Source organism: Sphaerodactylus townsendi, linkage group LG03 (assembly GCF_021028975.2).
Source record: "Sphaerodactylus townsendi isolate TG3544 linkage group LG03, MPM_Stown_v2.3, whole genome shotgun sequence".
Lineage (NCBI taxonomy): Eukaryota > Metazoa > Chordata > Lepidosauria > Squamata > Sphaerodactylidae > Sphaerodactylus > Sphaerodactylus townsendi.
In genome coordinates, this window is record NC_059427.1 from 3,592,316 (window position 1) to 3,616,776 (window position 24,461).

A 24,461-nucleotide genomic window follows, 5' to 3' on the forward strand; every position below is an offset into this window, starting at 1 on the left:
GTTCCCCTATTGGCTCCAACAACACTGACTTCCCGCACCAAGGTCCTGGGTCCCCACATAGAATTAGATCTAGGATCACATCTCCCCTGGTTGGTTCTACAACCATCTGCTCTAAACCACAGTCATTTAGCATATCCAGGAATGTTGTTCTCTCCTTACTATGACCTGAACATGCATTTTTCCAGTTTATATGGGGATAGTTAAAATCGCCCATTACCACGACATTTTTGCTTTTGTTGGCCTCTCTAATTTCTTTTTCCATCTCAGAATCCTCTTGTGCGCTTTGGTCAGGGGGACGATAATATATTCCTAATGTTAAAACATGCTTCACCCCTGGTATTTATTATCCACGAATTGCTTCTGTAGAGGAATCAGCTCCCCCTGCATTGTCTATTTTTTATGTGACACTATGCTCTCTTGCCTTTGATGTGAGAGGGCCACCCCACCCCCAATAAGCCCTGTCCTATCCTTCCTGTCAGGAGCCTGGCAACCTGGGATAACAGCATCCCACTGGTTCTCCCTCATTTCCACCATGTCTCTGTGATTACCCACTATATCCAATGTCCTCCTTCAAAACTCTGGCCTCCAGCTCCCCCATTTTGGGTCGAATGCTTCTACTATTGGCATAGGGCCGCTTGTATCACTCTGTCTCTGTCCCTAACCTGGGATTTATGTGTTTTGCCCTCCCCTAGCCTTTTGTAGACACTATCACTTATCATGTGCTGTACTCCTCGCTTGTATGTGGTTGATTTGAAAAAACCTCCTTCTCTGTCTGAAGCCCGGTGGACTCTGGATTTCGAACCGGAGTCACCTCAGCTCCTATTAGAAACTTTCCCCCAGGGATCAGTTTAAAAGCTGTTCTGCCACCTTTTTTTTAATGTTGAGCGCCAGCATTGGTTCCTCTTTGGTTAAGATGAAGCCCGTCCCTTTTTGGCTGAGCCTGCCTTACATCCCAAAAGGTTCCCCAGTTCCTGACAAATCCTGAAACCCTCTGCCTTGCACCACCTTCTCATCCGCGCATTGAGACCCTGTATCTCTCCATGCCCTAGCTAAGCCCTGTGGCGATGGAACAGGTAGCATTTCAGAGGCTGCCACCTTGGGGGTCCTGGATTTTAACCTGTTTCCTAGCAGCCCTAGAATTTAGCTTCCAGAACCTCCCGGCTACATTTCCTAACAATGTCATTGGTACCCAATGTGGGACCCACAACCTGCTGGACTCCACCCCAGCACTGTCTAACAGCCTATCTAGACGGCAAGTGACATCCTGGGTGCAACCTTTTCGCGACCAGGCAGGCAAGTCACCACATCGCGGTCATCACGCCTGTCCTAAACCCAACTCTTTATATTCCTCCTGATGATCGAATCACCCACTACAAGGGAGCTCCCCCCCACCTCCCCGAGGGGTATCCTCAGTGCGTAGAGGATATCTGACCACTAGCTAAGGAAGGGAGGTCCCCATCTAAGGGAACATCTTCCCCACCTCAGACTGGCACCCTCTGTCACCCAGACTCTCATTCTCCATGACATCTGAAGAGATGTCACCCTTGGGAGAATGGGACCCGAGCCAAGCTAGGTCCCTGAAAGCCTTGTTTGTTGCCCTCTCCTGCCCTCTCTCAGCTTCTCCAGGTCTGCCAAGCCACCTTGGCTTCAGAGAGAACGGACCATCGTTCCTTTGGAGTGCCAGGGAGTCTCATTCCAGCGGTAGGGCACACCCACGACTTCTGTCCTAGTGGCAGATGAGTCATACATGTGATACTCAGTGCAAAAACCTGGGAAGCCCCCCATCCCCCTGCTGGCTTCCCTGCCTTCATATCTGATTTTGTTTTAGATATTTAGATATTAAACTTTTAGTTAAGTCGCCCCTTGGAGCTAATATCTTGTACCTACTATCCCTCAAAGAAGAGTCCTTATTTTTTTAAAAAAGAAAAGAAATTGTGCCCGCTGGTTCCCAGAGACTGAACTAAGAGACTGAATGACTCACCTCCAAGGAGCCCCACCTTTAGCAGCCCAGGACAAAGAAAGTAACCTCTGTTAACCCCCTGTTAAGCTCCCACCTCCAGCAGTCTCAGCTGTTAGCAACCTTTACAAGGAGAAAAAGAGATAACCCCTGCAAACCCCTGTTAAAATACCACTGTGTTTTAGTAAAAGATGTGGCTTTGAGAAAAGCTCCTCCAAAATGAACACCAGAGTCACTCTGCTCTTTCTCCTGGCCCAGTTGCCTTGTCCCACTGCTGCTCCCTTTCTGCTGGTTCCAGAGACTGAACTAAAGACTGAATGACTCACCTCAGGAGCCCCACCTTTAGCAGCCCAGGACAAAGAGAGTAACCTCTCTGTTAACCCCTGTTAAGCCCCCCACCTCCAGCAGTCTCAGCTCTTAGCAACCTTACAAGGAGAAAAAAAGAGATAACCCCTGCAAAACCCCTGTTAAGAATAATACACTTGTTTTAAAAGATGTGGCTTTGAGAAAAGCCCTCCAAAATGAACAATTCAGAGTCACTCCTGCTCTTCCTGGCCCAGTTGCCTTGTCCACTGCTGCTCCTTTCTGCTGGTTCCAGAGACTGAACTAAAGACTGAATGACTCACCTCAGGAGCCCCACCTTTAGCAGCCCAGGACAAAGAGTAACCTCTGTTAACCCCTGTTAAGCCCCACCTCCAGCAGTCTCAGCTCTTAGCAACCTTACAAGGAGAAAAAGAGATAACCCCTGCAAACCCCTGTTAAAAATACACTGTTTTAAAAGATGTGGCTTTGAGAAAAGCCCTCCAAAATGAACACCAGAGTCACTCACCATGTCTCTGTGATGCCCACTATATCAATATTCTCCTTCAAAACTCTGTACTCCAGTTCCATTTTAGATTGAAGGCTTCTACTATTAGCATAGAGACACTTGTATACCCTGTCTCTGTCTTTAATCTGGGATTTTTGTGCTTTGCCCTCAAGCCCTTTGTAGACACTATCACTTATCACATGCATATTACTATGTTCTATGCTTGTATGTAGTTGATTTAGAAAAACCTCCCTCTGTCTGCATCCCCATAGATCAGTGATGGCAAACCTATGGTATGGGTGCCAGAGGTGGCACTCTGAGCCCTCTCTGTGGGCACATGCAAATAGAGTCAACCCCCCCACACACACACACACACATCTAGGCTGGCCTGGGTCACTGGGCTCAATTATTAGCATTAAACCTAAGACCTAGTTTTGGGGAAGCAGTGTAGGTAACCCTGCTAAGTGCTGTTAAACCCCACTGATTTTCATGCGAAGAACTAAAGCACGATACTTTACCTGGGAGTAAGCTCGGTTGCTGGCACTTTGTTGGCACTTTGCGATAAATAAGTGGGTTTTGGGGTGCAATTTGGGCACTCAGTCTCGAAAAGGTTCGCTATCCCTGCCATAGATACTGTATTCCGAACTGAAGTCCCCTCAGCTCCTGTTGGCTTTCCCCCAGGGATCAGTTTAAAAGCTGTTCTGCCACCTTTTTAATGTTGAGCACCAGCAGCCTGGTTCCTTTTTGATTAAGATGAAGCCTGTCCCTTTTGTACAGATCTGCCTTGTCCCAAAAGGTTCCCCAGTTCCTAACAAATCTGAAACCCTCTGCCTTACACCACCTTCTCATCCATGCGTTGAGACCCTATATCTCTGCTTGCCTAGCTCACCCTGCACATGGAACAGGTAGCATTTCTGAGAATGCCACCTTGGGGGTCCTGGACTTCACACAGACATATAAGGAGCAATGAGAGAACTCCTCCTATTATTTGGTATACTAAAACACATTACACATAATGCAAAGCTATTCACGTTCTCACAATAGAAAAAAGTCCCAAACTGAATCAGCAGCCCATTATAATGCATTTCTATAATGGCCACCAACCCAGTAAGAATGTCTCCAATTGTTTCTTCTCATAGCTTTGTAGAATTTGCTCAGCAAATATAGCTGGAACCCAAGGATTCTGCAATGGACTCAGTTCCAGTGCAACTTAAAACACTAATCAACAGTTCCTAAAATTATATTCAGAAGTTCAAAGAAAACAATATAAGTTTTTGATCTTCACAATACATCCCAATCAAGCCAAAACAAAACAGCACAGTGAAAATATGAACCATTTATACAGTTTCCACCTAAGAGATAAATGTCTCTGGCATTGCTATGCATCCCTCACTGCCTGAAGTGTGCTGTGTAGAGGGGTCACTGGGCCATTACAGTGTTATAGTTGAGTTGTTCTTTATGTCAGTTTTTGAGCATTATTTAACCCCAAATTCCCAAGAGATGGCTATATATACATGTTTTCACATCACAGAAAATAGTGGTCCCCCAAGGCTGTTCTAAGTTTTGGAAATGGCAAAGGATTTATATAGTTATCTCATGTGACTTTTGTGATGGTAAGCAAGGCCTGAACGATGACTGAATCTCTTTCCACACTCAGAGCATGTAAATGGTTTCTCCCCTGTGTGAGCTCTTTGATGAGAAGCAAGGCCTGAATCATGACTGAAACACTTTCCACATTCTGAGCACTGATATGGTTTTTCCCCTGTGTGAATTCTTTGATGGGAGGTGAGTCTTGAGCTCTGTCTGAAGCTCCTTCCACACTCTGAGCATTTATATGGTTTCTCTCCTGTATGGGTTATTTTATGGGAAGCAAGGCCTGAGCTGTGACTGAAGCTCTTTCCACACTCTAAGCACTTATATAATTTCTCCTGTGTATGGAGTATTTGATGATATGCAAGACCTGAGCTATGACTGAAACACTTTCCACATTCTAAGCAGTGGTATGGTTTCTCCCCTGTATGGATTCTCTGATGGGAAGAAAGGCCTGAGCTGTGACTAAAATTCTTTCCGCACTCAAAACATGTGTATGGTTTCACCCCTGTATGGATCTTTTGATGGGAAGTGAGATTTCCTCTATGGCCAAAGCTCTTTCCACACTCAGAGCATTTATATGGTTTCATTCCTGTATGGATCATTTGATGATAAGCCAGGCCTGAGCAGTGACGAAAACTCTTTCCACATTCTGAGCATTTGTATGGTTTCTCCCCTGTATGGATTCTCTGATGAGATGAAAGACCTGAACTGTAAGTGAAGCCCTTTCCACACACAGAACATTTATATGGCTTCTCCCCTGTGTGAATTCTTTGATGAGAAGCAAGGCCTGAACACTGATTGAAGCTCTTTCCACATTCTGAACATTTGTATGGTTTCTCCCCTGTGTGGATTCTTAGATGAGAAGAAAGGCCCGAGCTATAAGTGAAGCTCTTTCCACATTCTGAGCATTTATATGGTTTCTCCCCTGTGTGAATTCTTTGATGGGAAGCAAGACTTGAGAGGTGAGTGAAACTGTTTCCACATTCAGTGCATTTATATAGTTTTTCCGCTGTGTGTATTTTTTGATGGGAAGCAAGAGATGAGTAGACTGTGAAGCTCTTTCCGCATTCTGGGCATATATATGGTTTCTCCCCTGTGTGGATTCTTTCATGATAAGCAAAGCTTGAATAATGATTAAAACTCTTTCCACATTTAGTGCATTTATATGGTTTCTCCCCTGTGTGAATTCTCTGATGGTAAGCAAGGCTTGAAGGACGGCTGAAAATGTTTGGGCACTTGGTGCACTTATATGGTTTTTTCCCAATGTGGAATTTATGAAAAGTTATGCTTAAGTGGCTTCTGAAGTTCTTTCCATATTCTGGGTGTTTATATAATTTCTCTGCTGTGTGAAGTCTTTGATGATAAGTAAAGCTTGCGCTATGGCTAAAGTGTTTTCCACATTCCAAGCATTTATATGGGTTTTCCTCTGTGTGAATTCTTTGATGGGAAGTAAGACTTGAATGATGACTGAAACTCTTTCCACACTCAGAGCATTTATATGGTTTGTCTCCTGTGTGAATTCTTTGATGGGAAGTAAGGGATGAGAAGATTGTGAAGCTCTTTCCACACTCAGAGCATGTATATGGCTTTTCCCCTGTGTGGATTCTTTCATGATAAGCAAAGCTCGAGAAGTGACTGAAACTCTTTTCACACACAGAGCATTTGTATGGTTTCTCCCCTGTGTGAATTCTTTCATGCGAAACAAGGCCTGAGTAGCGAGTGAAACTCTTTCCACATTCAGAGCACGTGTATGGTTTTTCTCCAGTGTGCAGTCTCTGATGAACAATAAGGTTGCCCTTCTTTTTGAAACTTTTCCCACATTCTGAGCATTTGTGAAATGTCTTTTCTGACTGCAATCTGGAATGGAAAATAAGGATTTTGTTGATGCCCATCCTATACTCTGACCACTTCCACTGTGTCTCCTCAGTTTGCATTCTCTGTTCTGTAATGTCCTTTGATGTGCCACTTAAGCTTTTTGCCCAGTGAGGGGTATTAATCTTTTTCTTGTCTTTGTGATTTTCTTCTTGCATTGGAGTGAACTTGACACCTTTAGGGACACCGGGTTTTTTCCTTCCTTTCTCCTTTGCTTCAGTTTTCCTTTTCTGATCTTCTCTTCTCTTGAACTCCCACGCTGTAGGATAAAGGAAGAAACTAAATTAAGCCACCATCAGTTAGAAAAACATAGTGAACACCTGTTATGCTTAACAGAATAAAAAGACTACATGGGGATAAAGTTCCTAACATGTTTTCAATAACATTTTCATTGATATTCAGTGACATAAAATGCAATGCAATGTCCTAAATTTGGAGACCTGAAATCTCCCATTCAATAATCTCAAAAACAGTAAGACTGGGGGAAAACTGGTCTCAGTCTGAACCTTTGGAACATCACTGCTTGTCAGCTTGGATAATATTGGCTAAAAACAATCCATGGCAGATTTATATGTTGGTGTTATAAGTTTTGGTCTTACGTGCACATTTACCACACATTTGGACACAAAAGTGAAGGGTGTTTTGAAGCAGATTCAGGGGCTTGGGACAACTGAACTTCTATCCCTTTTTGGGAGAAGACTTTCCTGGAGTAGGACAGTTTTATCATCCCTTAAATGAGAGGGCACTTTCCTCCCAAATGTCCCCTGCCATCTCACAGCCTTGTTGTAAGGAATTCCATAGAAGCAGAAATAAAAGGCTTTTTGGGTGTAAAAGTCCGTTTATTAAGACATCTTAGAAAGCTCACATACACGTAGTGGCAGGAATGACTCTTCCCGCCAGAGGCACAGGTTATAACACCATTCACCCCATCCCCCCTTCCTGCTTCCCATGGGAACGGAGTCCTCATCTCCCGCGCAAAGATAATGTCTCCGCCGAAGAAGCTGGCCCATCGCCCGGGCTGTGGAATGCACTCAAGGTTACTTCACCATCAACACCATTGAATCCTTTACACTTGTCAGGACACTGGGGCAGAAAGCTGCTTCAAATCTGGAGAATGGCATTTCTAATTCTAATCTGGAGAACTGGATTTGATTTCCAACTCCTCCACCTGAGTAGTAAAGGCAGAAGCATAGCGCCAATGGGACGGGGGGTGACGCCCTTGGCGCACATTGCAGTGGGAATGTGGCGGGGGTGTGGCGGGAGCATTCTGGGGTGGGGGCTGTTGCGGCAGGGCCCCGGGTGTGCGCCCCGGATGTAGTTTCCCCTTGCTCCACCCGAGTAGAGGCTTATCTAGTGAACCGCACTCCTACATTCCTGCTGGGTGACCTTGGGCTAGTCACAGTTCTTCAGAACTCTCTCAGCCCCACAACTACCTCACAAGGTGTCTGTTGTGGAGAGAGGAAGGGAAAGGAGCTTGTAAGCCACCTTGAGTCTACTTACAGGAGAGAAAGGTGGGGTATAAATCCAAAATCATCTTCTTCTTCTTTCCTACTATTGCCCTGTTAGCACATCATGATCTTGGGGTTCATAAATCTGACCCTCACGTGTTGCCCAAGGATCATCATTGTGTTGTATGTTTTATTGTTTTAACTTTATTATGAGCCACCTAGAGACTTCTGTATATGGCGAGGTAAAAACATTTAAAAGTAAATAATGTTCTTTTTACTCACTGAAGGGGAACCTTATGTTAGCTCTGCTCAGTGGCAAAACCAAAAGTAAGGAAATATGTAATATCTCTGGTTAAACAGCTTCATTACTGTGAGGAAAAACCCATGATAACTACTAGGCACAGGTAAGTACAATAAAAAATGACAGAAAAGTTGCTAGTTAACTTACAATCCTCAACTATCTGGTCCAGCCCCAGATGGAGGCTGGCTGTTATTTGCATGGTGCACCCAACCCTCCATGACCTACAAACAGTATCCTCCTTCACTGTGCACATTAAACCCTATCCTTCAAAGGAACTCTCTTCTCACACATACATACATGTTCCCAATTTCATTTTTTCAAACAAACAACACCCTTCCCAGGTGAGCTCCTAGAGCCTTAGCAAATCTGGGTGCAATGTCCTTGGAGTTAAGCTCGCCAGAACATGGTCCCTCCAACAAAGAGGTGTTAACGCATCAAAGACCTAGCATGTCTTCTCTTTAGGTTGTGAATGACCCTTTCTTTCTGGTGAAATGTATTTTTTCCATACCCTTCACGTCTCTGAGACTCCACCTTAGCTTTCTATCTCCATAACTTGCTCATCTGCCCCTCATTCACAACACTGAGAGCCAGCATGTTGAAGTGGTTAAAAGCAGTGGACTCTGATCTGAAGAACTGGGTTTGATTCCCCACTCCTCCACATGAGCAGCCGACTCTTATCTGGTGAACTGGATTAGTTTCCCCACTCCTGTACACAAGGCAATCTCTGTTTTGAACTGAGTGGGGCAGGGATGAGACCACACTCCAGGGAATTGGGCTCTGTCACGATCTGGGAGAATCCTTTACCCTTGTCCATCTCATCTAATCCACAGAGGAGGCAGGAAGAAGATAAATCTACCTATGTTTTCTGTGTTTCTTATTTTATCTGACTCGCATTGTGAGGGGCTACAGGTAGCCCCAAACATGTCCATAAACAAAGCCAAGAACATGGAGGAGGCAAAATTCAGTTGATTTTGTAAGAGGCAAAATTCAGTTGATTTTGCCTCCAGAATCAGGGTTACGGAATACCAACAGCAACAGATCTTGCCATAGCGGAAAGGGAGAGCCATACCAAGAGAAGTGAGATTCTCATAGTTCTCCTCCATGACTTCCCTATGCAGAGCCCTTTGGCCTGGATCCAGCAGAGCCCACTCCTCCTCGGAGAAATCCACAGAGACATCCTCAAAGGTCACCAGCCCCTGAAGAACAAGAAGTTGTTTTATCTCCAATAATAATGGAAGAATCCACATAGACCATAAAGTCAGGAGTTTCTTACTAGGAACGAAAGGAACCTTTTTTCCTGGTGCCATTCACGGGTGGATTCTGCCATGGGCCAAAAACAGTGGTGTGAAAATGGTGTAAACCCTTTTACATCATTTTAAACACTTTTACACCATTTTCACACCGCTGTTTTTGGCCCATTGCAGAATCTGCCACAGTCTTTCTTATGGCCGGCTTTGAAAGCAACAAAGGGAAAGAGATTTCTTCAGCACCAGGGGGATGTGGAGCGGACTCCTGGGGGCTCCCCACTCATTCTTCCTTACCTTGCCTGGCTGGACAAATGGTATGTCTGTGCCATCCCGCTGGAGGGAAGTCCCAGCATATTCGTCCAACATTCGTCCAGTGCCTGCAGAGGAGTGGGAAAGTGTTTAGTCTGTTCATTGTTTGGTCTAATTCTAGATTCTGGTCCTCCTGTTTAAAATCCTCATACTACTGCCTTGCAGGGCTATAGTTTGTAGATTTGTGTAAATGCGCCATCAACATTGGTCATTTCTCCCCCCCCCCTCCTCTGTTATTCTTTGTCCCAGCTGTATTTTTTCTGCACGTTCTTCAGTTATCCACACCTGCAACAGCAGCAAAAAACCACAGCCTTTTCACCAAATTTTTCTTAGAAGCTTCAACTTTTCACCTGTATCCTGCTAAAATGTAATTATCTTACAGTTTCTAATCTATCATATGCAGCATATGAAAACTGGAAGCTTGTCTTGGCATTGGACTTTTTAATCATATGTTGAAGTTGTAACTAAAGTTCCATTTATAAGGAAGAGCCATGTTGACTTGTGCAAACAACATTATGCTTTCGGGCCAAGAATATTTCACACACACACCCCCTGGGACTTTCATGCCTCAGAGATCACTTTCTCCTGCAAGTACATCCTTGCTCAGTAGGGAGGCTAGACCTCACAGAGTTTGGAGAGAATGGTCCTTCTTTTGATATGGCTCCTCCTGCCCTTTGCAAACCCAATCTGAGATGATTGGTCCCTTCCAGGGGTGGAGCGAGGGGGAACTGTGCCCAGGGCACGCATGCATGCCCTGCGCCCCTGCTGCAGCACTGCCCACCTCTGCCCCACCCTGCAACACCCCCAGAACAGCCTGGCCATGCCCCTGCACCAGGGTGGACCCAGGGCATCACCACTCCCCCCCCCCCGCTGCCCCGTGGGCGCTATGCCACTGGTCCCTTCTGCACATCTTCTTTTCCCAGGTGAAAACAGATGATGCCAAATCCATAGTAATTAACATACAGGCAGAATGAAATTCACAGAGCACAGGGCCTCGAAATATTTCCCATTTCATATTCTGTCCTTCTTATGAAAGCATTCATCCATCCTGCTGCTGTTTGGCTAGAATTCATAATACTGTTTTTTTTTTTTTTTAATATTGGTATTTTAAAAATACTGCTTATTTTAAAGGATGGAAGGCAAACAAAATCCCCTCTCCGCAGACTGAAGAGAGTGCTCAGATTCCAGACTTTCTTGGGAGAAGACAAGTGAGCTGAAAGACACCCCTTAAATACACCCTTCTTACCCAGCAAAGTGGCACCTCTATCGCTCCCCTGCTTCGCTGCACAAAAAAGTGATCTTTGCCAAGGGACTGCCAGAGCCTGATCTGCTTCTTCTGATGGCCCCTGAAACAGCAGAGGGAGAACAGGGGGAGGGGTTCAGAGAGGAACGGTGCTGGTGAACGCCTGGGAAAAGTGGGCAGAAAAGACTCTTCCTTGGATGGATTCCTGAAAAAGCCATGACCTTGGAGAGCTTCTTTCACACTTTCTGCCCAGTGGGGACCCCAACAAGAAACCTTCTCACCTGTTCTTCGTGCTTCACGTTCTGTGCCTGGATCTGGAGGAAGCCCTCCACCAAGGTCATCCTTTGGGAACTGGTCTCCTCTCCATGCTCTCTGACCCAACTCTCCATCTCTGGGGGGGGGGGGGGGGAAGCAGCCAGAATCGCCTGGTTCTTTTGTCTCAGTCGAGATGAGAAATAGTAAAATGAGTGGAGATGCAAAATCCAACAATGTGATCTGTAAGCACCGTGTGACCCGCTCTGGGGAGAAGGAGAAGGAGAAGGAATCTGGCTAGGAGTTGAGGCTTTTCTCTGTAGAGAAAAGAGAAAGGCCCTTCATAAGAAACCTGAAGATGGAATTCTTCACTCTGTCAAGAGTGATGTAATAACAGAAAAAGAGCCCTGAAGTATCAGGCTAGAGATCCATGTTGTCCAGTGTCGTTTTTCCCAAAGTGGAAAACTGGATGCCTCCAGGAAGTCCACTCTGAGGCAAGAAGGCAAAAGGCCTCTGCAACTGCAACCCCCTCCCTTAGCTGATCTTCACAGGTAACCTGAACTACTCTATTTACTGACAAGTCTCTGCGTCATGAAAGTGTGTAGCTCCCCTTTAATATCAATCCCACATCCTGAACAGTGAACTCCAGACATTATTGAAGTGTTGTGTGCAAAACTTCCCTCTTCCTGTTCATTAGGTAGCATTTCAGGAGAAGGGACTAAACTCTCCCTGTTATTATTGTACAATTTTATGAACTTCCCAAATACTTGCCAGGGTCAAAGCTGAGGAAGTGTGTGCAGTTTGCCCCAGGTCACCCAGCAAGTTTCCATGGGGCAAGTTTCCATGGGGCAAGTCAATCTGGGTTTCTCAGATCCTAGGCTGGCACCTGGACCACTCCACCAGGCCGGGGGTATTTCTCATTCCCAGTGGATGCTCTGAGCAGGGGCTTGAAGGATGGGGAGAGTGAGAAGAAACCAGTGGAAACCAGATGGGGAAAACTGAGGCTGAAACCAGATGGGGAGAGAAGTGTTGTTTATCAGGGCTTCAAAGCAGGATGGGGTTTCTTGCTTCCACTAAAGGGGAAAGCATTACACACTTCAAAAACAGCGGGTGGTTTCGGATCCAGCTCTAATTTATTTATTTTATTTATTTATATTTCGAACTTGTAGGCCGCCTCTTCCCCAAGGGGCTCTTAGTTACTCCCCACCCCACCCCCTGCCTTTTGATCCCACCCACCCCTGCATTCCCCCTCCCCACTCCCATTGCATTTTCAACTCACCTGATCCTTGAAATGCCTGGAGGGAGGATCTGAGGTTGATGCATGCGACAAAGCCCCCTGCCCGCTGTGTGTGTGTGGGGGGGGGGGAAGGAATGGGGTGCGGCGGCAGGAAGCAACCCCCCTTCTTCCAGCCCCCCCTAGGAGCGCACTCTCTCTCTCTCTCTCTCTAACGCTTGGCTTGTATTGCTGCAAGTAAAAAAGCCAAAAAAACCCCCCTCCTCTTTATTTCCTACTCGCCCTGCAAGAAGAGCCCCAAACTATTGGGCGGGGGAAGAGCTTTACTCTTCCTTCCCCGCCCCTGAATCTCTGCCAGAAACGCAGCTGGCTTTGGCAAGAGGGGTTCGTCGCAATAAGGCTGGAAAATCACCCGTGTGCCTCGGGAAGCTGAGCAGCCCGGAAAGCTGCGCTGGATGCATCGTGCGCACGTTATATTATGGGGTTTTCTGGCGATGCAGCTCGGCCTTCTCACAGTTAATTCAACAGAGCGCAACATCTGGGGAGGAAGGAAAGGCTGCAAAGGGGTGGGGGAGCACTTCCAGCCTGGCACCCTCTCCTGCCTCCCTCCGCCCTGGCCAAATACAAGGGCGGGGGCCAAAACGCACAAGAGAAGCTGGGCTTTTGTTTCTGTTGCAGAATCGACGCAGTAAAATTGCAAAAGGGTGTGTGTGTCTTGTTTAGAGACAAGAAGCGGCTGTGTCTGCCCAGTTCGTGAAATGCCCCCTCCCCGCCCCCATTGCTGATTTTGCAAAGCCCCTTTTGCAAAAGGTCTGTTTCAGGCTTGCAAACACACACACACACACCGCCCCCCGGCGAGACCCTGCAAAGCCGCCTCCCCTCGTCTCTAATCTTGGAGGGATTTTTCTGTGGCTGCTGGAATAACTGGTGCCAAAACACCAGCATTCTCAGTTCTGCACCTTGGGGTGCCAACCTCCAGGTGGTGGCAGGAGATCTCCTGCTCTTACAACTGATTTCCAGGGGACAGAAATCTTTTCCCCTGGAGAACATGGGCGCTTTGGAAGGTGGACTCTGGCATTATACCCCATTGCAGGACCTGCCTTTCCAAAACCCCGCCCTCCTCCCACCCTCCATAGCTTCAGCCTTAGAGGATGCACTTTATACTCTTTTTTAGATGCTTAGAGTTCACTATTTGCGAGGTCCCATTTTATTGCATTATAATGGTCCAGTGAGAGTGGATCCAACTGAGATGTTGTGTATATAAGGTCAAAAGGGAAGATTATTTTGTATTGTCACCAGCAATGTGAGATTATAGATAAAATGATCAAGGGTCAGAGATTTTCAGGACACCATTGCTTGTGTCTTGACAGGGTTTGGGATTGTCCGCCCATGTTATCTTTGTAACATCCTTGTGAAGTTGGTTAGGACATTGGGTTGACTGACTCAAGATCACTCAGTGAGCTTTATGGCTCAACTGGGATTTGAACCCAAACCTTTCTCAAGACCGGTTCATTGCTGCTTGCAAGAGACCTCAACAAGACATTCAAACACACTTCCACTACACTGATTTATTTCAGCCTTTCAAATGATGAGAGCTGGTGAGGAATAGTAGCCAAGAGGTTGACGCCTCACAGCAACAGTTTATAGCAACTTATGGTGACCCTATGAATCAATGTTCCCCCAAATGTCCTCTTGTTAAAAGCCTTGCAAAAGTGGGCTGTGGCTTCCTTTACTGAGTCAATCCACCACTCTCTGAGGCAGTGAATTCCAGCCGTTCAAAAGTGGAATTCACTGCCTCAGAGAGTTGTGGAGTCTCCTTCTTTGGAGGGACATGGACAATATACCACACTAAACTTTCCCTTCTCACTTTGGCTCATTCTGCACATGCAGAATAATGCACTTTCAAACTGCTTTCAGTGCTCTTTGAAGCTGTGCGGAATAACAAAATCCTCTTGCAAACAGTTGTGAAAGTGGTTTGAAAATGCATTGTTTTGTGTGTGTGGAAGGGGCCTTTGACACAATGAGAAACAGACTTTTCTCTGTGATACACCTCTGAAGATGCCAGCCACAGATGCAGGTGAAACTTTAGGAACAAAATCCACCAGACCACGGCCACACAGCCCGGAAAACCCACCAGAACCAAACTGAGAACCACTGAAAATATACTTTTTACCATTTTTTTAAAAAAAAAATACAACTTGCTTCATCAAGAAAAATCTCCCCAGGTGGCTTCCATTCAAATTTAAAACCAAAAAGTTCAATTAAAATTACATGAAAAAGAAAATGTCTTAAGTTTAAATTCCAGCAGATTCAAAGTTATTTTCAGTCATTAAGCAAATAAGGAGAGCTGTATTTTGCTGACTCACTTGAAAAGGGGAGTGGTGTGTCTGGTGGTTTACAGTCATCATAGTGGTGGAGTGCGGTGGAAGAAATCAAACTAAAACATGCAGAAATGCAAGGATAAATCATAGGTGGATTTGCTATTTACTATTTAAGTAAACCTTCACCTTTTAATTAAGCTCCAGCATTTCTGTCACCCATTTCTGCAACCCAGGAAGTTTTTTATATTCTTTCTGGGCACCTTGCCTGGAAGATACTCTTTATCTTTGTACAAGAGACTGGGGCAGTCCCATCCAAAGGCTGAGATTGCCAATGCTTGCCATAAGCATGGATGGCTTTAAAAGAAGTCTAGACAAATAGATGGAGGAGTGGTCCATCAGTGGCTACTACCCATGGTGACTGAAGGGAGCCTCCACATCCAAACACAGCAAACCTCTGAATACCTATCCTGAGAGGTAAAGTCCAGGAAAGACCTTGTCCTCCATACCCTGTTTGTTTGGCCCTCCAGGTCAAATGGTTGGCCACTGTTTGACCAATATGCTGAACTAGATCCCTGGTCTGATCAAGAAGGTTATTCTTATATTGTAACATGACTGTTCTGATTGAAGACCTTTCCACACACAGAGAATTTGTAAGGTTTCTTAAGAATCTGATGTATCCTAAGTCTTCATCTACAGTAAAAGTTCTTTCCATACTCTAGACATTTATATGGTTTCTTCCCTTGTGGCTACCTTGATGGGAATTAAGGGCTGAGCTGTGTCTGAAAGTCTTTCCACACTCTAAGCATTTAAATGGTTTCTCCCCTGTGTGGATTCTTTGATGGGAATCCAGTGTTGAAGTTCTATTGAAGCTCTTTCCACATTCTGAACATTTATATGGCTTCTCCCCTGTGTGACTTCGTTGATGGGAAATAAGATTTGTGCTTCGACTGAAGCTCTTACCACACTCTGAGCATTTGTAAGGTTTGTCCCCTGTGTGGGTTTTCTGATGAGAAGTAAGGGTTGAACTGTGACTGAAACTCTTACCACACTCTGAGCACTTATATGGTTTCTCTGCTGTGTGAATCCTTTGATGGGAGGTAAGATTTGAGCTCTGACTGAAGCCTATTCCACATTCATTGCATTTATATGGTTTCTCCCCTGTGTGAATTCTTTGATGAGAAGAAAGATTGGAACTATGACTGAAACTAATTCCACATTCAGAGCATTTATACGGTTTCTCTCCTGTATGGACTCTTTGATGTGAAGAAAGGTTTTGGCTGCGATTGAAGCTCTTTCCACATTCTAAACATACATATGGTTTTTCAACATTGTGTCCTCTCTGACATTCATTAAGATTGTCCTTCATGAATGTTCTTCCACACTGTGAGTATGTGTGTGGTTTCTCCTCTGAATGCAACCCTCCAGGTAAAATATTATTTTTGGACAGCCTGAGGCTGTTCTTGCGTTCTGACATTTTTAGGAGTTTCAGTTCCAGATTTTGCATTCTCTGATGTGGACTAAGGCTTGGTTTACCAGTTAAGAGTTCTGAGCATTGAGGTAAGTTTCTTCTTTTGCCTCCTTAACTTCCATCTTGGAGTGGGATTTTATGGAAGGCAGAACACTTGGAAACAATGGATTCCTTTTCTGTTTTGGCTGAAGTTCAGTGCCCCTTCTCTTGCTTTTCTGCTCTGTAAGAATGAAGAAGTAAAACCAAGTGAGGGAAAATCTGAGCCTCCTAACAAAGAATTAACACAGTGCTGGCAATCCATGGCCGAAAGGCTGTTCAGCTGTCCTTGACTGGGCCAGGGTGTTCTCAGCCCTGGCCCCAGCCTGGTGGAACACTCTTTCAGATGATACCTAGGCGCTGCAAGATCTGACACAACTTCATAGGACCTGTAAGACAGAGCTGTTTCACCAGGCCTATGGTTGAGGCAGCAACAGCATTCCATGTAGCAGGCCTCCCCTTTCCTTTCCTCTCCCCTTCCCTTCAACTATTTTGTTCTGGTTTTCTCTCTTACATTGCTAGGAGTGGAGAATACAGGAGATTTATCTGTTTTAATATGTCAAATTTTAACCCTCAGATCCCATCCTGACATTCCCTCTGTTCCCTCAACCTATTGCAGACCTCTAGGGAAGGGGGAGGGCTAGTGAGTCCTGATCTCTTCAGAAACAGGAGGTGGAATCACAGAAGGAAATATAGAGCTGGAAGGGTCTGTAGGGTCATCTAGTCCAACTCCCTCCACAATGCAGGAAATTCACAACTATCTCTTAACCCCATCTCAGTAACACTGGGTGCCATACTAAAAAAACCTTGGACAGTACTTGACTCTTGTACATATTGATAAAGTTGTCATCTATCATTTATGAATCACCACATTGATTGGATCCACACATATACCATGCTGATACATTATGACATCCTAGGTTCTTGGGAAGAAGCTGATGCATATGAAGGCCAACACTGGCTGAAGATCTGGTGGTGGTGATTTTTTAAAAAATCATATAACAACAACAATAATAACAACAGTAATGGTATAGAATGAAGGCACACTGCCCAAAAGCTCTGCAAGCCATAACTCAATCATAGATCAGTCGACATGGACAAAAGGCAAGGGCTAAATTGAAGTAATAAGTGAGAGTAATGATAGACCACCAGAATGTCGGCCATTTCCAGATTAGACAATGCCTCACAAACACTCTTCTGTTAAGCAAAGACCTCCCTAAAGCAACAGAAGTGCTTTTTTGGCCTGCCCGCCTGCCTCTTGAAAACGTAGCAGGACTGTTTATCAGAAAGACAAAGATCCGTATGAGAAAAGCAACTATTTCTGCATTTTTTATTTTGGTCACCTGGGGGCCCCAAAGGCTTGGAAATGCTGTAAAAATCCTCCTGTAACTCTTATTCATTAGTGAAGAGCTGGGGCGTGACACACTCTTAATCTCGCATTCTGCTACTATTAATTAACTAATAATAAATTCATATATATATATATATATTATCAGCTAATGGCAGTCATGAATGTCAGCAATGCATTATTACCCTCCGACACTGTTAGTTTATCCTCCAACCTGCACGGGGCAACTTGATAGTAACACCATTATCAAATTTGCTGATGACACAACGGTGGTGGGGCTCATCTCTGGAGGGAATGAGTCTGCCTATCGGAATGAAGTGGACCGACTGCTCTCATGGTGCAGGGAAAATAACCTGGTTCTTAACACTAACAAGACAAAGGAGCTCATAGTGGACTATAGAAGGAATAGCTCAGAAATTCAGCCCTTGACTATATATGGAGATCAAGTGGAGCGGGTGGCTAGTTTTAAATTTCTGGGCGTTATGATTAAAGAGGACTTGACCTGGGGCCTACAGACTGCCGCGGTGGTTAAGAAAGCCCAGCAAAGACTGTACTTTCTGAGACTTTTAAGGAAGCAACAACTGGATGGAAAACTTCTGGTGTCCTTTTACCGCTGTGCTATAGAGAGTGTCCCCCCCCACCCCCCCCCCCCCCCACCCCCCCCCCCCCCCACCCCCCCCCCCCCCCACCCCCCCCCCCCCCCACCCCCCCCCCCCCCCACCCCCCCCCCCCCCCACCCCCCCCCCCCCCCACCCCCCCCCCCCCCCACCCCCCCCCCCCCCCACCCCCCCCCCCCCCCACCCCCCCCCCCCCCCACCCCCCCCCCCCCCCACCCCCCCCCCCCCCCACCCCCCCCCCCCCCCACCCCCCCCCCCCCCCACCCCCCCCCCCCCCCACCCCCCCCCCCCCCCACCCCCCCCCCCCCCCACCCCCCCCCCCCCCCACCCCCCCCCCCCCCCACCCCCCCCCCCCCCCACCCCCCCCCCCCCCCACCCCCCCCCCCCCCCACCCCCCCCCCCCCCCACCCCCCCCCCCCCCCACCCCCCCCCCCCCCCACCCCCCCCCCCCCCCACCCCCCCCCCCCCCCACCCCCCCCCCCCCCCACCCCCCCCCCCCCCCACCCCCCCCCCCCCCCACCCCCCCCCCCCCCCACCCCCCCCCCCCCCCACCCCCCCCCCCCCCCACCCCCCCCCCCCCCCACCCCCCCCCCCCCCCACCCCCCCCCCCCCCCACCCCCCCCCCCCCCCACCCCCCCCCCCCCCCACCCCCCCCCCCCCCCACCCCCCCCCCCCCCCACCCCCCCCCCCCCCCACCCCCCCCCCCCCCCACCCCCCCCCCCCCCCACCCCCCCCCCCCCCCACCCCCCCCCCCCCCCACCCCCCCCCCCCCCCACCCCCCCCCCCCCCCACCCCCCCCCCCCCCCACCCCCCCCCCCCCCCACCCCCCCCCCCCCCCACCCCCCCCCCCCCCCACCCCCCCCCCCCCCCACCCCCCCCCCCCCCCACCCCCCCCCCCCCCCACCCCCCCCCCCCCCCACCCCCCCCCCCCCCCACCCCCCCCCCCCCCCACCCCCCCCCCCCCCCACCCCCCCCCCCCCCCACCCCCCCCCCCCCCCACCCCCCCCCCCCCCCACCCCCCCCCCCCCCCACCCCCCCCCCCCCCCACCCCCCCCCCCCCCCACCCCCCCCCCCCCCCACCCCCCCCCCCCCCCACCCCCCCCCCCCCCCACCCCCCCCCCCCCCCACCCCCCCCCCCCCCCACCCCCCCCCCCCCCCACCCCCCCCCCCCCCCACCCCCCCCCCCCCCCACCCCCCCCCCCCCCCACCCCCCCCCCCCCCCACCCCCCCCCCCCCCCACCCCCCCCCCCCCCCACCCCCCCCCCCCCCCACCCCCCCCCCCCCCCACCCCCCCCCCCCCCCACCCCCCCCCCCCCCCACCCCCCCCCCCCCCCACCCCCCCCCCCCCCCACCCCCCCCCCCCCCCACCCCCCCCCCCCCCCACCCCCCCCCCCCCCCACCCCCCCCCCCCCCCACCCCCCCCCCCCCCCACCCCCCCCCCCCCCCACCCCCCCCCCCCCCCACCCCCCCCCCCCCCCACCCCCCCCCCCCCCCACCCCCCCCCCCCCCCACCCCCCCCCCCCCCCACCCCCCCCCCCCCCCACCCCCCCCCCCCCCCACCCCCCCCCCCCCCCACCCCCCCCCCCCCCCACCCCCCCCCCCCCCCACCCCCCCCCCCCCCCACCCCCCCCCCCCCCCACCCCCCCCCCCCCCCACCCCCCCCCCCCCCCACCCCCCCCCCCCCCCACCCCCCCCCCCCCCCACCCCCCCCCCCCCCCACCCCCCCCCCCCCCCACCCCCCCCCCCCCCCACCCCCCCCCCCCCCCACCCCCCCCCCCCCCCACCCCCCCCCCCCCCCACCCCCCCCCCCCCCCACCCCCCCCCCCCCCCACCCCCCCCCCCCCCCACCCCCCCCCCCCCCCACCCCCCCCCCCCCCCACCCCCCCCCCCCCCCACCCCCCCCCCCCCCCACCCCCCCCCCCCCCCACCCCCCCCCCCCCCCACCCCCCCCCCCCCCCACCCCCCCCCCCCCCCACCCCCCCCCCCCCCCACCCCCCCCCCCCCCCACCCCCCCCCCCCCCCACCCCCCCCCCCCCCCACCCCCCCCCCCCCCCACCCCCCCCCCCCCCCACCCCCCCCCCCCCCCACCCCCCCCCCCCCCCACCCCCCCCCCCCCCCACCCCCCCCCCCCCCCACCCCCCCCCCCCCCCACCCCCCCCCCCCCCCACCCCCCCCCCCCCCCACCCCCCCCCCCCCCCACCCCCCCCCCCCCCCACCCCCCCCCCCCCCCACCCCCCCCCCCCCCCACCCCCCCCCCCCCCCACCCCCCCCCCCCCCCACCCCCCCCCCCCCCCACCCCCCCCCCCCCCCACCCCCCCCCCCCCCCACCCCCCCCCCCCCCCACCCCCCCCCCCCCCCACCCCCCCCCCCCCCCACCCCCCCCCCCCCCCACCCCCCCCCCCCCCCACCCCCCCCCCCCCCCACCCCCCCCCCCCCCCACCCCCCCCCCCCCCCACCCCCCCCCCCCCCCACCCCCCCCCCCCCCCACCCCCCCCCCCCCCCACCCCCCCCCCCCCCCACCCCCCCCCCCCCCCACCCCCCCCCCCCCCCACCCCCCCCCCCCCCCACCCCCCCCCCCCCCCACCCCCCCCCCCCCCCACCCCCCCCCCCCCCCACCCCCCCCCCCCCCCACCCCCCCCCCCCCCCACCCCCCCCCCCCCCCACCCCCCCCCCCCCCCACCCCCCCCCCCCCCCACCCCCCCCCCCCCCCACCCCCCCCCCCCCCCACCCCCCCCCCCCCCCACCCCCCCCCCCCCCCACCCCCCCCCCCCCCCACCCCCCCCCCCCCCCACCCCCCCCCCCCCCCACCCCCCCCCCCCCCCACCCCCCCCCCCCCCCACCCCCCCCCCCCCCCACCCCCCCCCCCCCCCACCCCCCCCCCCCCCCACCCCCCCCCCCCCCCACCCCCCCCCCCCCCCACCCCCCCCCCCCCCCACCCCCCCCCCCCCCCACCCCCCCCCCCCCCCACCCCCCCCCCCCCCCACCCCCCCCCCCCCCCACCCCCCCCCCCCCCCACCCCCCCCCCCCCCCACCCCCCCCCCCCCCCACCCCCCCCCCCCCCCACCCCCCCCCCCCCCCACCCCCCCCCCCCCCCACCCCCCCCCCCCCCCACCCCCCCCCCCCCCCACCCCCCCCCCCCCCCACCCCCCCCCCCCCCCACCCCCCCCCCCCCCCACCCCCCCCCCCCCCCACCCCCCCCCCCCCCCACCCCCCCCCCCCCCCACCCCCCCCCCCCCCCACCCCCCCCCCCCCCCACCCCCCCCCCCCCCCACCCCCCCCCCCCCCCACCCCCCCCCCCCCCCACCCCCCCCCCCCCCCACCCCCCCCCCCCCCCACCCCCCCCCCCCCCCACCCCCCCCCCCCCCCACCCCCCCCCCCCCCCACCCCCCCCCCCCCCCACCCCCCCCCCCCCCCACCCCCCCCCCCCCCCACCCCCCCCCCCCCCCACCCCCCCCCCCCCCCACCCCCCCCCCCCCCCACCCCCCCCCCCCCCCACCCCCCCCCCCCCCCACCCCCCCCCCCCCCCACCCCCCCCCCCCCCCACCCCCCCCCCCCCCCACCCCCCCCCCCCCCCACCCCCCCCCCCCCCCACCCCCCCCCCCCCCCACCCCCCCCCCCCCCCACCCCCCCCCCCCCCCACCCCCCCCCCCCCCCACCCCCCCCCCCCCCCACCCCCCCCCCCCCCCACCCCCCCCCCCCCCCACCCCCCCCCCCCCCCACCCCCCCCCCCCCCCACCCCCCCCCCCCCCCACCCCCCCCCCCCCCCACCCCCCCCCCCCCCCACCCCCCCCCCCCCCCACCCCCCCCCCCCCCCACCCCCCCCCCCCCCCACCCCCCCCCCCCCCCACCCCCCCCCCCCCCCACCCCCCCCCCCCCCCACCCCCCCCCCCCCCCACCCCCCCCCCCCCCCACCCCCCCCCCCCCCCACCCCCCCCCCCCCCCACCCCCCCCCCCCCCCACCCCCCCCCCCCCCCACCCCCCCCCCCCCCCACCCCCCCCCCCCCCCACCCCCCCCCCCCCCCACCCCCCCCCCCCCCCACCCCCCCCCCCCCCCACCCCCCCCCCCCCCCACCCCCCCCCCCCCCCACCCCCCCCCCCCCCCACCCCCCCCCCCCCCCACCCCCCCCCCCCCCCACCCCCCCCCCCCCCCACCCCCCCCCCCCCCCACCCCCCCCCCCCCCCACCCCCCCCCCCCCCCACCCCCCCCCCCCCCCACCCCCCCCCCCCCCCACCCCCCCCCCCCCCCACCCCCCCCCCCCCCCACCCCCCCCCCCCCCCACCCCCCCCCCCCCCCACCCCCCCCCCCCCCCACCCCCCCCCCCCCCCACCCCCCCCCCCCCCCACCCCCCCCCCCCCCCACCCCCCCCCCCCCCCACCCCCCCCCCCCCCCACCCCCCCCCCCCCCCACCCCCCCCCCCCCCCACCCCCCCCCCCCCCCACCCCCCCCCCCCCCCACCCCCCCCCCCCCCCACCCCCCCCCCCCCCCACCCCCCCCCCCCCCCACCCCCCCCCCCCCCCACCCCCCCCCCCCCCCACCCCCCCCCCCCCCCACCCCCCCCCCCCCCCACCCCCCCCCCCCCCCACCCCCCCCCCCCCCCACCCCCCCCCCCCCCCACCCCCCCCCCCCCCCACCCCCCCCCCCCCCCACCCCCCCCCCCCCCCACCCCCCCCCCCCCCCACCCCCCCCCCCCCCCACCCCCCCCCCCCCCCACCCCCCCCCCCCCCCACCCCCCCCCCCCCCCACCCCCCCCCCCCCCCACCCCCCCCCCCCCCCACCCCCCCCCCCCCCCACCCCCCCCCCCCCCCACCCCCCCCCCCCCCCACCCCCCCCCCCCCCCACCCCCCCCCCCCCCCACCCCCCCCCCCCCCCACCCCCCCCCCCCCCTACCCCCCCCCCCCCCACCCCCTCCCCACCCCCCCCCCCACCACCCACACCCCCCCACCCCCCCCACCCCACCCCCACCCCACCACCCCCACCTCCCCACCCCCCCCCCCCCCCCCCCCCACCCCACCACCTTGAGGCATTCTTGCCAGACGCAGTCCCAATATGGAGTTTCTGAAACAGACTCCGTTCAGGGCACTGTTTTGTCAGGTCTGCCAAGGCAGCATTCAGGGAGAAAGACCACTCTCTCACCCTCCGCACTGCTACAGGCCTTAGGTTGGCTACAGCCCATCTTTTCAGATGACCCAGCAACATAACAAATGCTGGTCCAGGCCAGCCCAAGGGGGTCATGGATTTTATGAAATCTGGTTCCCGCTTGAACGTAGCTTTGCAGAGATGACCCATTCCGCATGTAATTCCTGCCCTGCAAACGGCCTCATTCATTTAAGAACCAAAGTGTCATGACAAGTTTCTGAGCCTGTGTCAAACTACTGCAACTGGGAGGACAGAGAGCCCAAAGGAATCTCCAGCCAGTCAACCCCAGTCTACAACTAGATTCCTGCTGTCAGCATCTTTTGAGGTTGACTCTGGAGATGTGAATCATACAGAATGAGGTGTGACCCACAGCCAGACCTTCCTTGGGGAGAAGGAGGGACATCATGCAGGTTGGCTTCCCTTCTATTTTGGGGGGAGGGAGTGGCCAAAATCAAAGCATCACCCTTTGGTTTGACACGACTACTCACAATAGTAAACTCCAAGTAGACTCAGTAGCACTTTTAAAAAGTCAGGGATGCCTAAATAATGTATAGTTATAAGAAACTGGTGTACTGATTTTTCTTGAAAGGAGTTCCCAAGCCAGAGCTCATCTCCTGGTTAGAAGAAGAGAAAGATCCATTGTTCCACAGTGTTACCAAAGGGGAGAGATCATCAGGTAGGTGCTCAGATATTCTGCTTATAAAATCAGTGGATTTTACAGTGTTTAATCTCTCGTAAGAGCACTGACCACTGAGGCTATGAGTTCTCCGGGCAAGCATATTAAGTAGTTTTGGTAAACCTGCTTGGCAGCTCACAAAATATCACCCTCTTCAGCTGTTTTCATGAGCATTAAGATGGGTTGTGACAGCTGAAATGATCCCCATCCTTGTGGTGCCAGACAGGGTGTTTCAGGCTCAGGCCTCGTGTCAGACATATCATGTGGGGGGGACTGGGCCGTCTCACTGCAAGGTTGCTATAACATGGTGAGCTGTTTGGTGGGTGTTTGAGACCCCTCTCCATTTCACTTCTGTTAACATCCTGTATCCAAATTTCTGGGGTTTTGAATGCTTACAGCTATAAATGGTCTGGGAGCAGGGAACCTTAAGGACCTCATGTGCCCATAAGACCCTGTTCTAATTTTACAATGGCCACCTCCACTCTTGGATTCTTAGTTCTTCAGAGGTGAGACTCAGGGAAAGATGGGGCATTGTCTGTTGTGGCAGCTAATCTATGGAATTCCACTTACCTTCTGCTTGTTCTGTTGCAGACA

General features: G+C 55.2%; 3 protein-coding genes across 9 annotated transcripts in view; 2 read left to right on the forward strand and 1 right to left on the reverse strand.

Annotated features, from left to right (window-relative positions):
- The window catches only part of LOC125428548 (zinc finger protein 420-like), a 472,581-nt gene that overhangs the window by 342,086 nt on the left and 106,034 nt on the right, over nucleotides 1-24,461 (forward strand). The window lies entirely within an intron of this gene.
- Nucleotides 1-24,461, forward strand: part of LOC125429222 (zinc finger protein 271-like) — a gene marked incomplete at its 5' end in the record, with an annotated part of 39,808 nt that overhangs the window by 11,938 nt on the left and 3,409 nt on the right. The gene's annotated exons all lie outside the window — the stretch shown is intronic.
- Nucleotides 3,990-16,273, reverse strand: LOC125428568 (zinc finger protein 91-like). 7 transcript variants are annotated; one of them, XM_048488891.1, is made up of 6 exons: nucleotides 12,310-12,736; nucleotides 11,060-11,209; nucleotides 10,782-10,881; nucleotides 9,521-9,603; nucleotides 9,049-9,175; nucleotides 3,990-6,489 (listed from the first exon to the last, which is right to left on the reverse strand). In XM_048488891.1, the coding sequence occupies exons 2-6, from the start codon at nucleotides 11,165-11,167 to the stop codon at nucleotides 4,355-4,357; spliced, it is 2,553 nt and encodes an 850-aa protein (XP_048344848.1). In that variant the 5' UTR covers nucleotides 11,168-11,209; nucleotides 12,310-12,736; the 3' UTR covers nucleotides 3,990-4,354. The 7 variants fall into 7 exon arrangements, with proteins under 7 accessions (XP_048344848.1, XP_048344845.1, XP_048344847.1 ...); XM_048488888.1 differs by having other exon boundaries at nucleotides 11,060-11,216; XM_048488890.1 differs by having other exon boundaries at nucleotides 11,060-11,296.

Bases quoted from the DNA above. Each gene is read 5' to 3' on its own strand.
- LOC125428568 (XM_048488888.1), bottom strand. From the start codon at position 12,353: ATGCATCAACCTCAGATCCTCCCTCCAGGCATTTCAAGGATCAG. The intron at 9,176-9,520 runs GTAAGGAAGAAT...CTTGTTCTTCAG, and splicing joins CATTTGTCCAGCCAGGCAAG to GGGCTGGTGACCTTTGAGGA. The intron at 6,490-9,048 runs GTATGGCTCTCC...TTTATCCTACAG, and splicing joins TGAGAATCTCACTTCTCTTG to CGTGGGAGTTCAAGAGAAGA.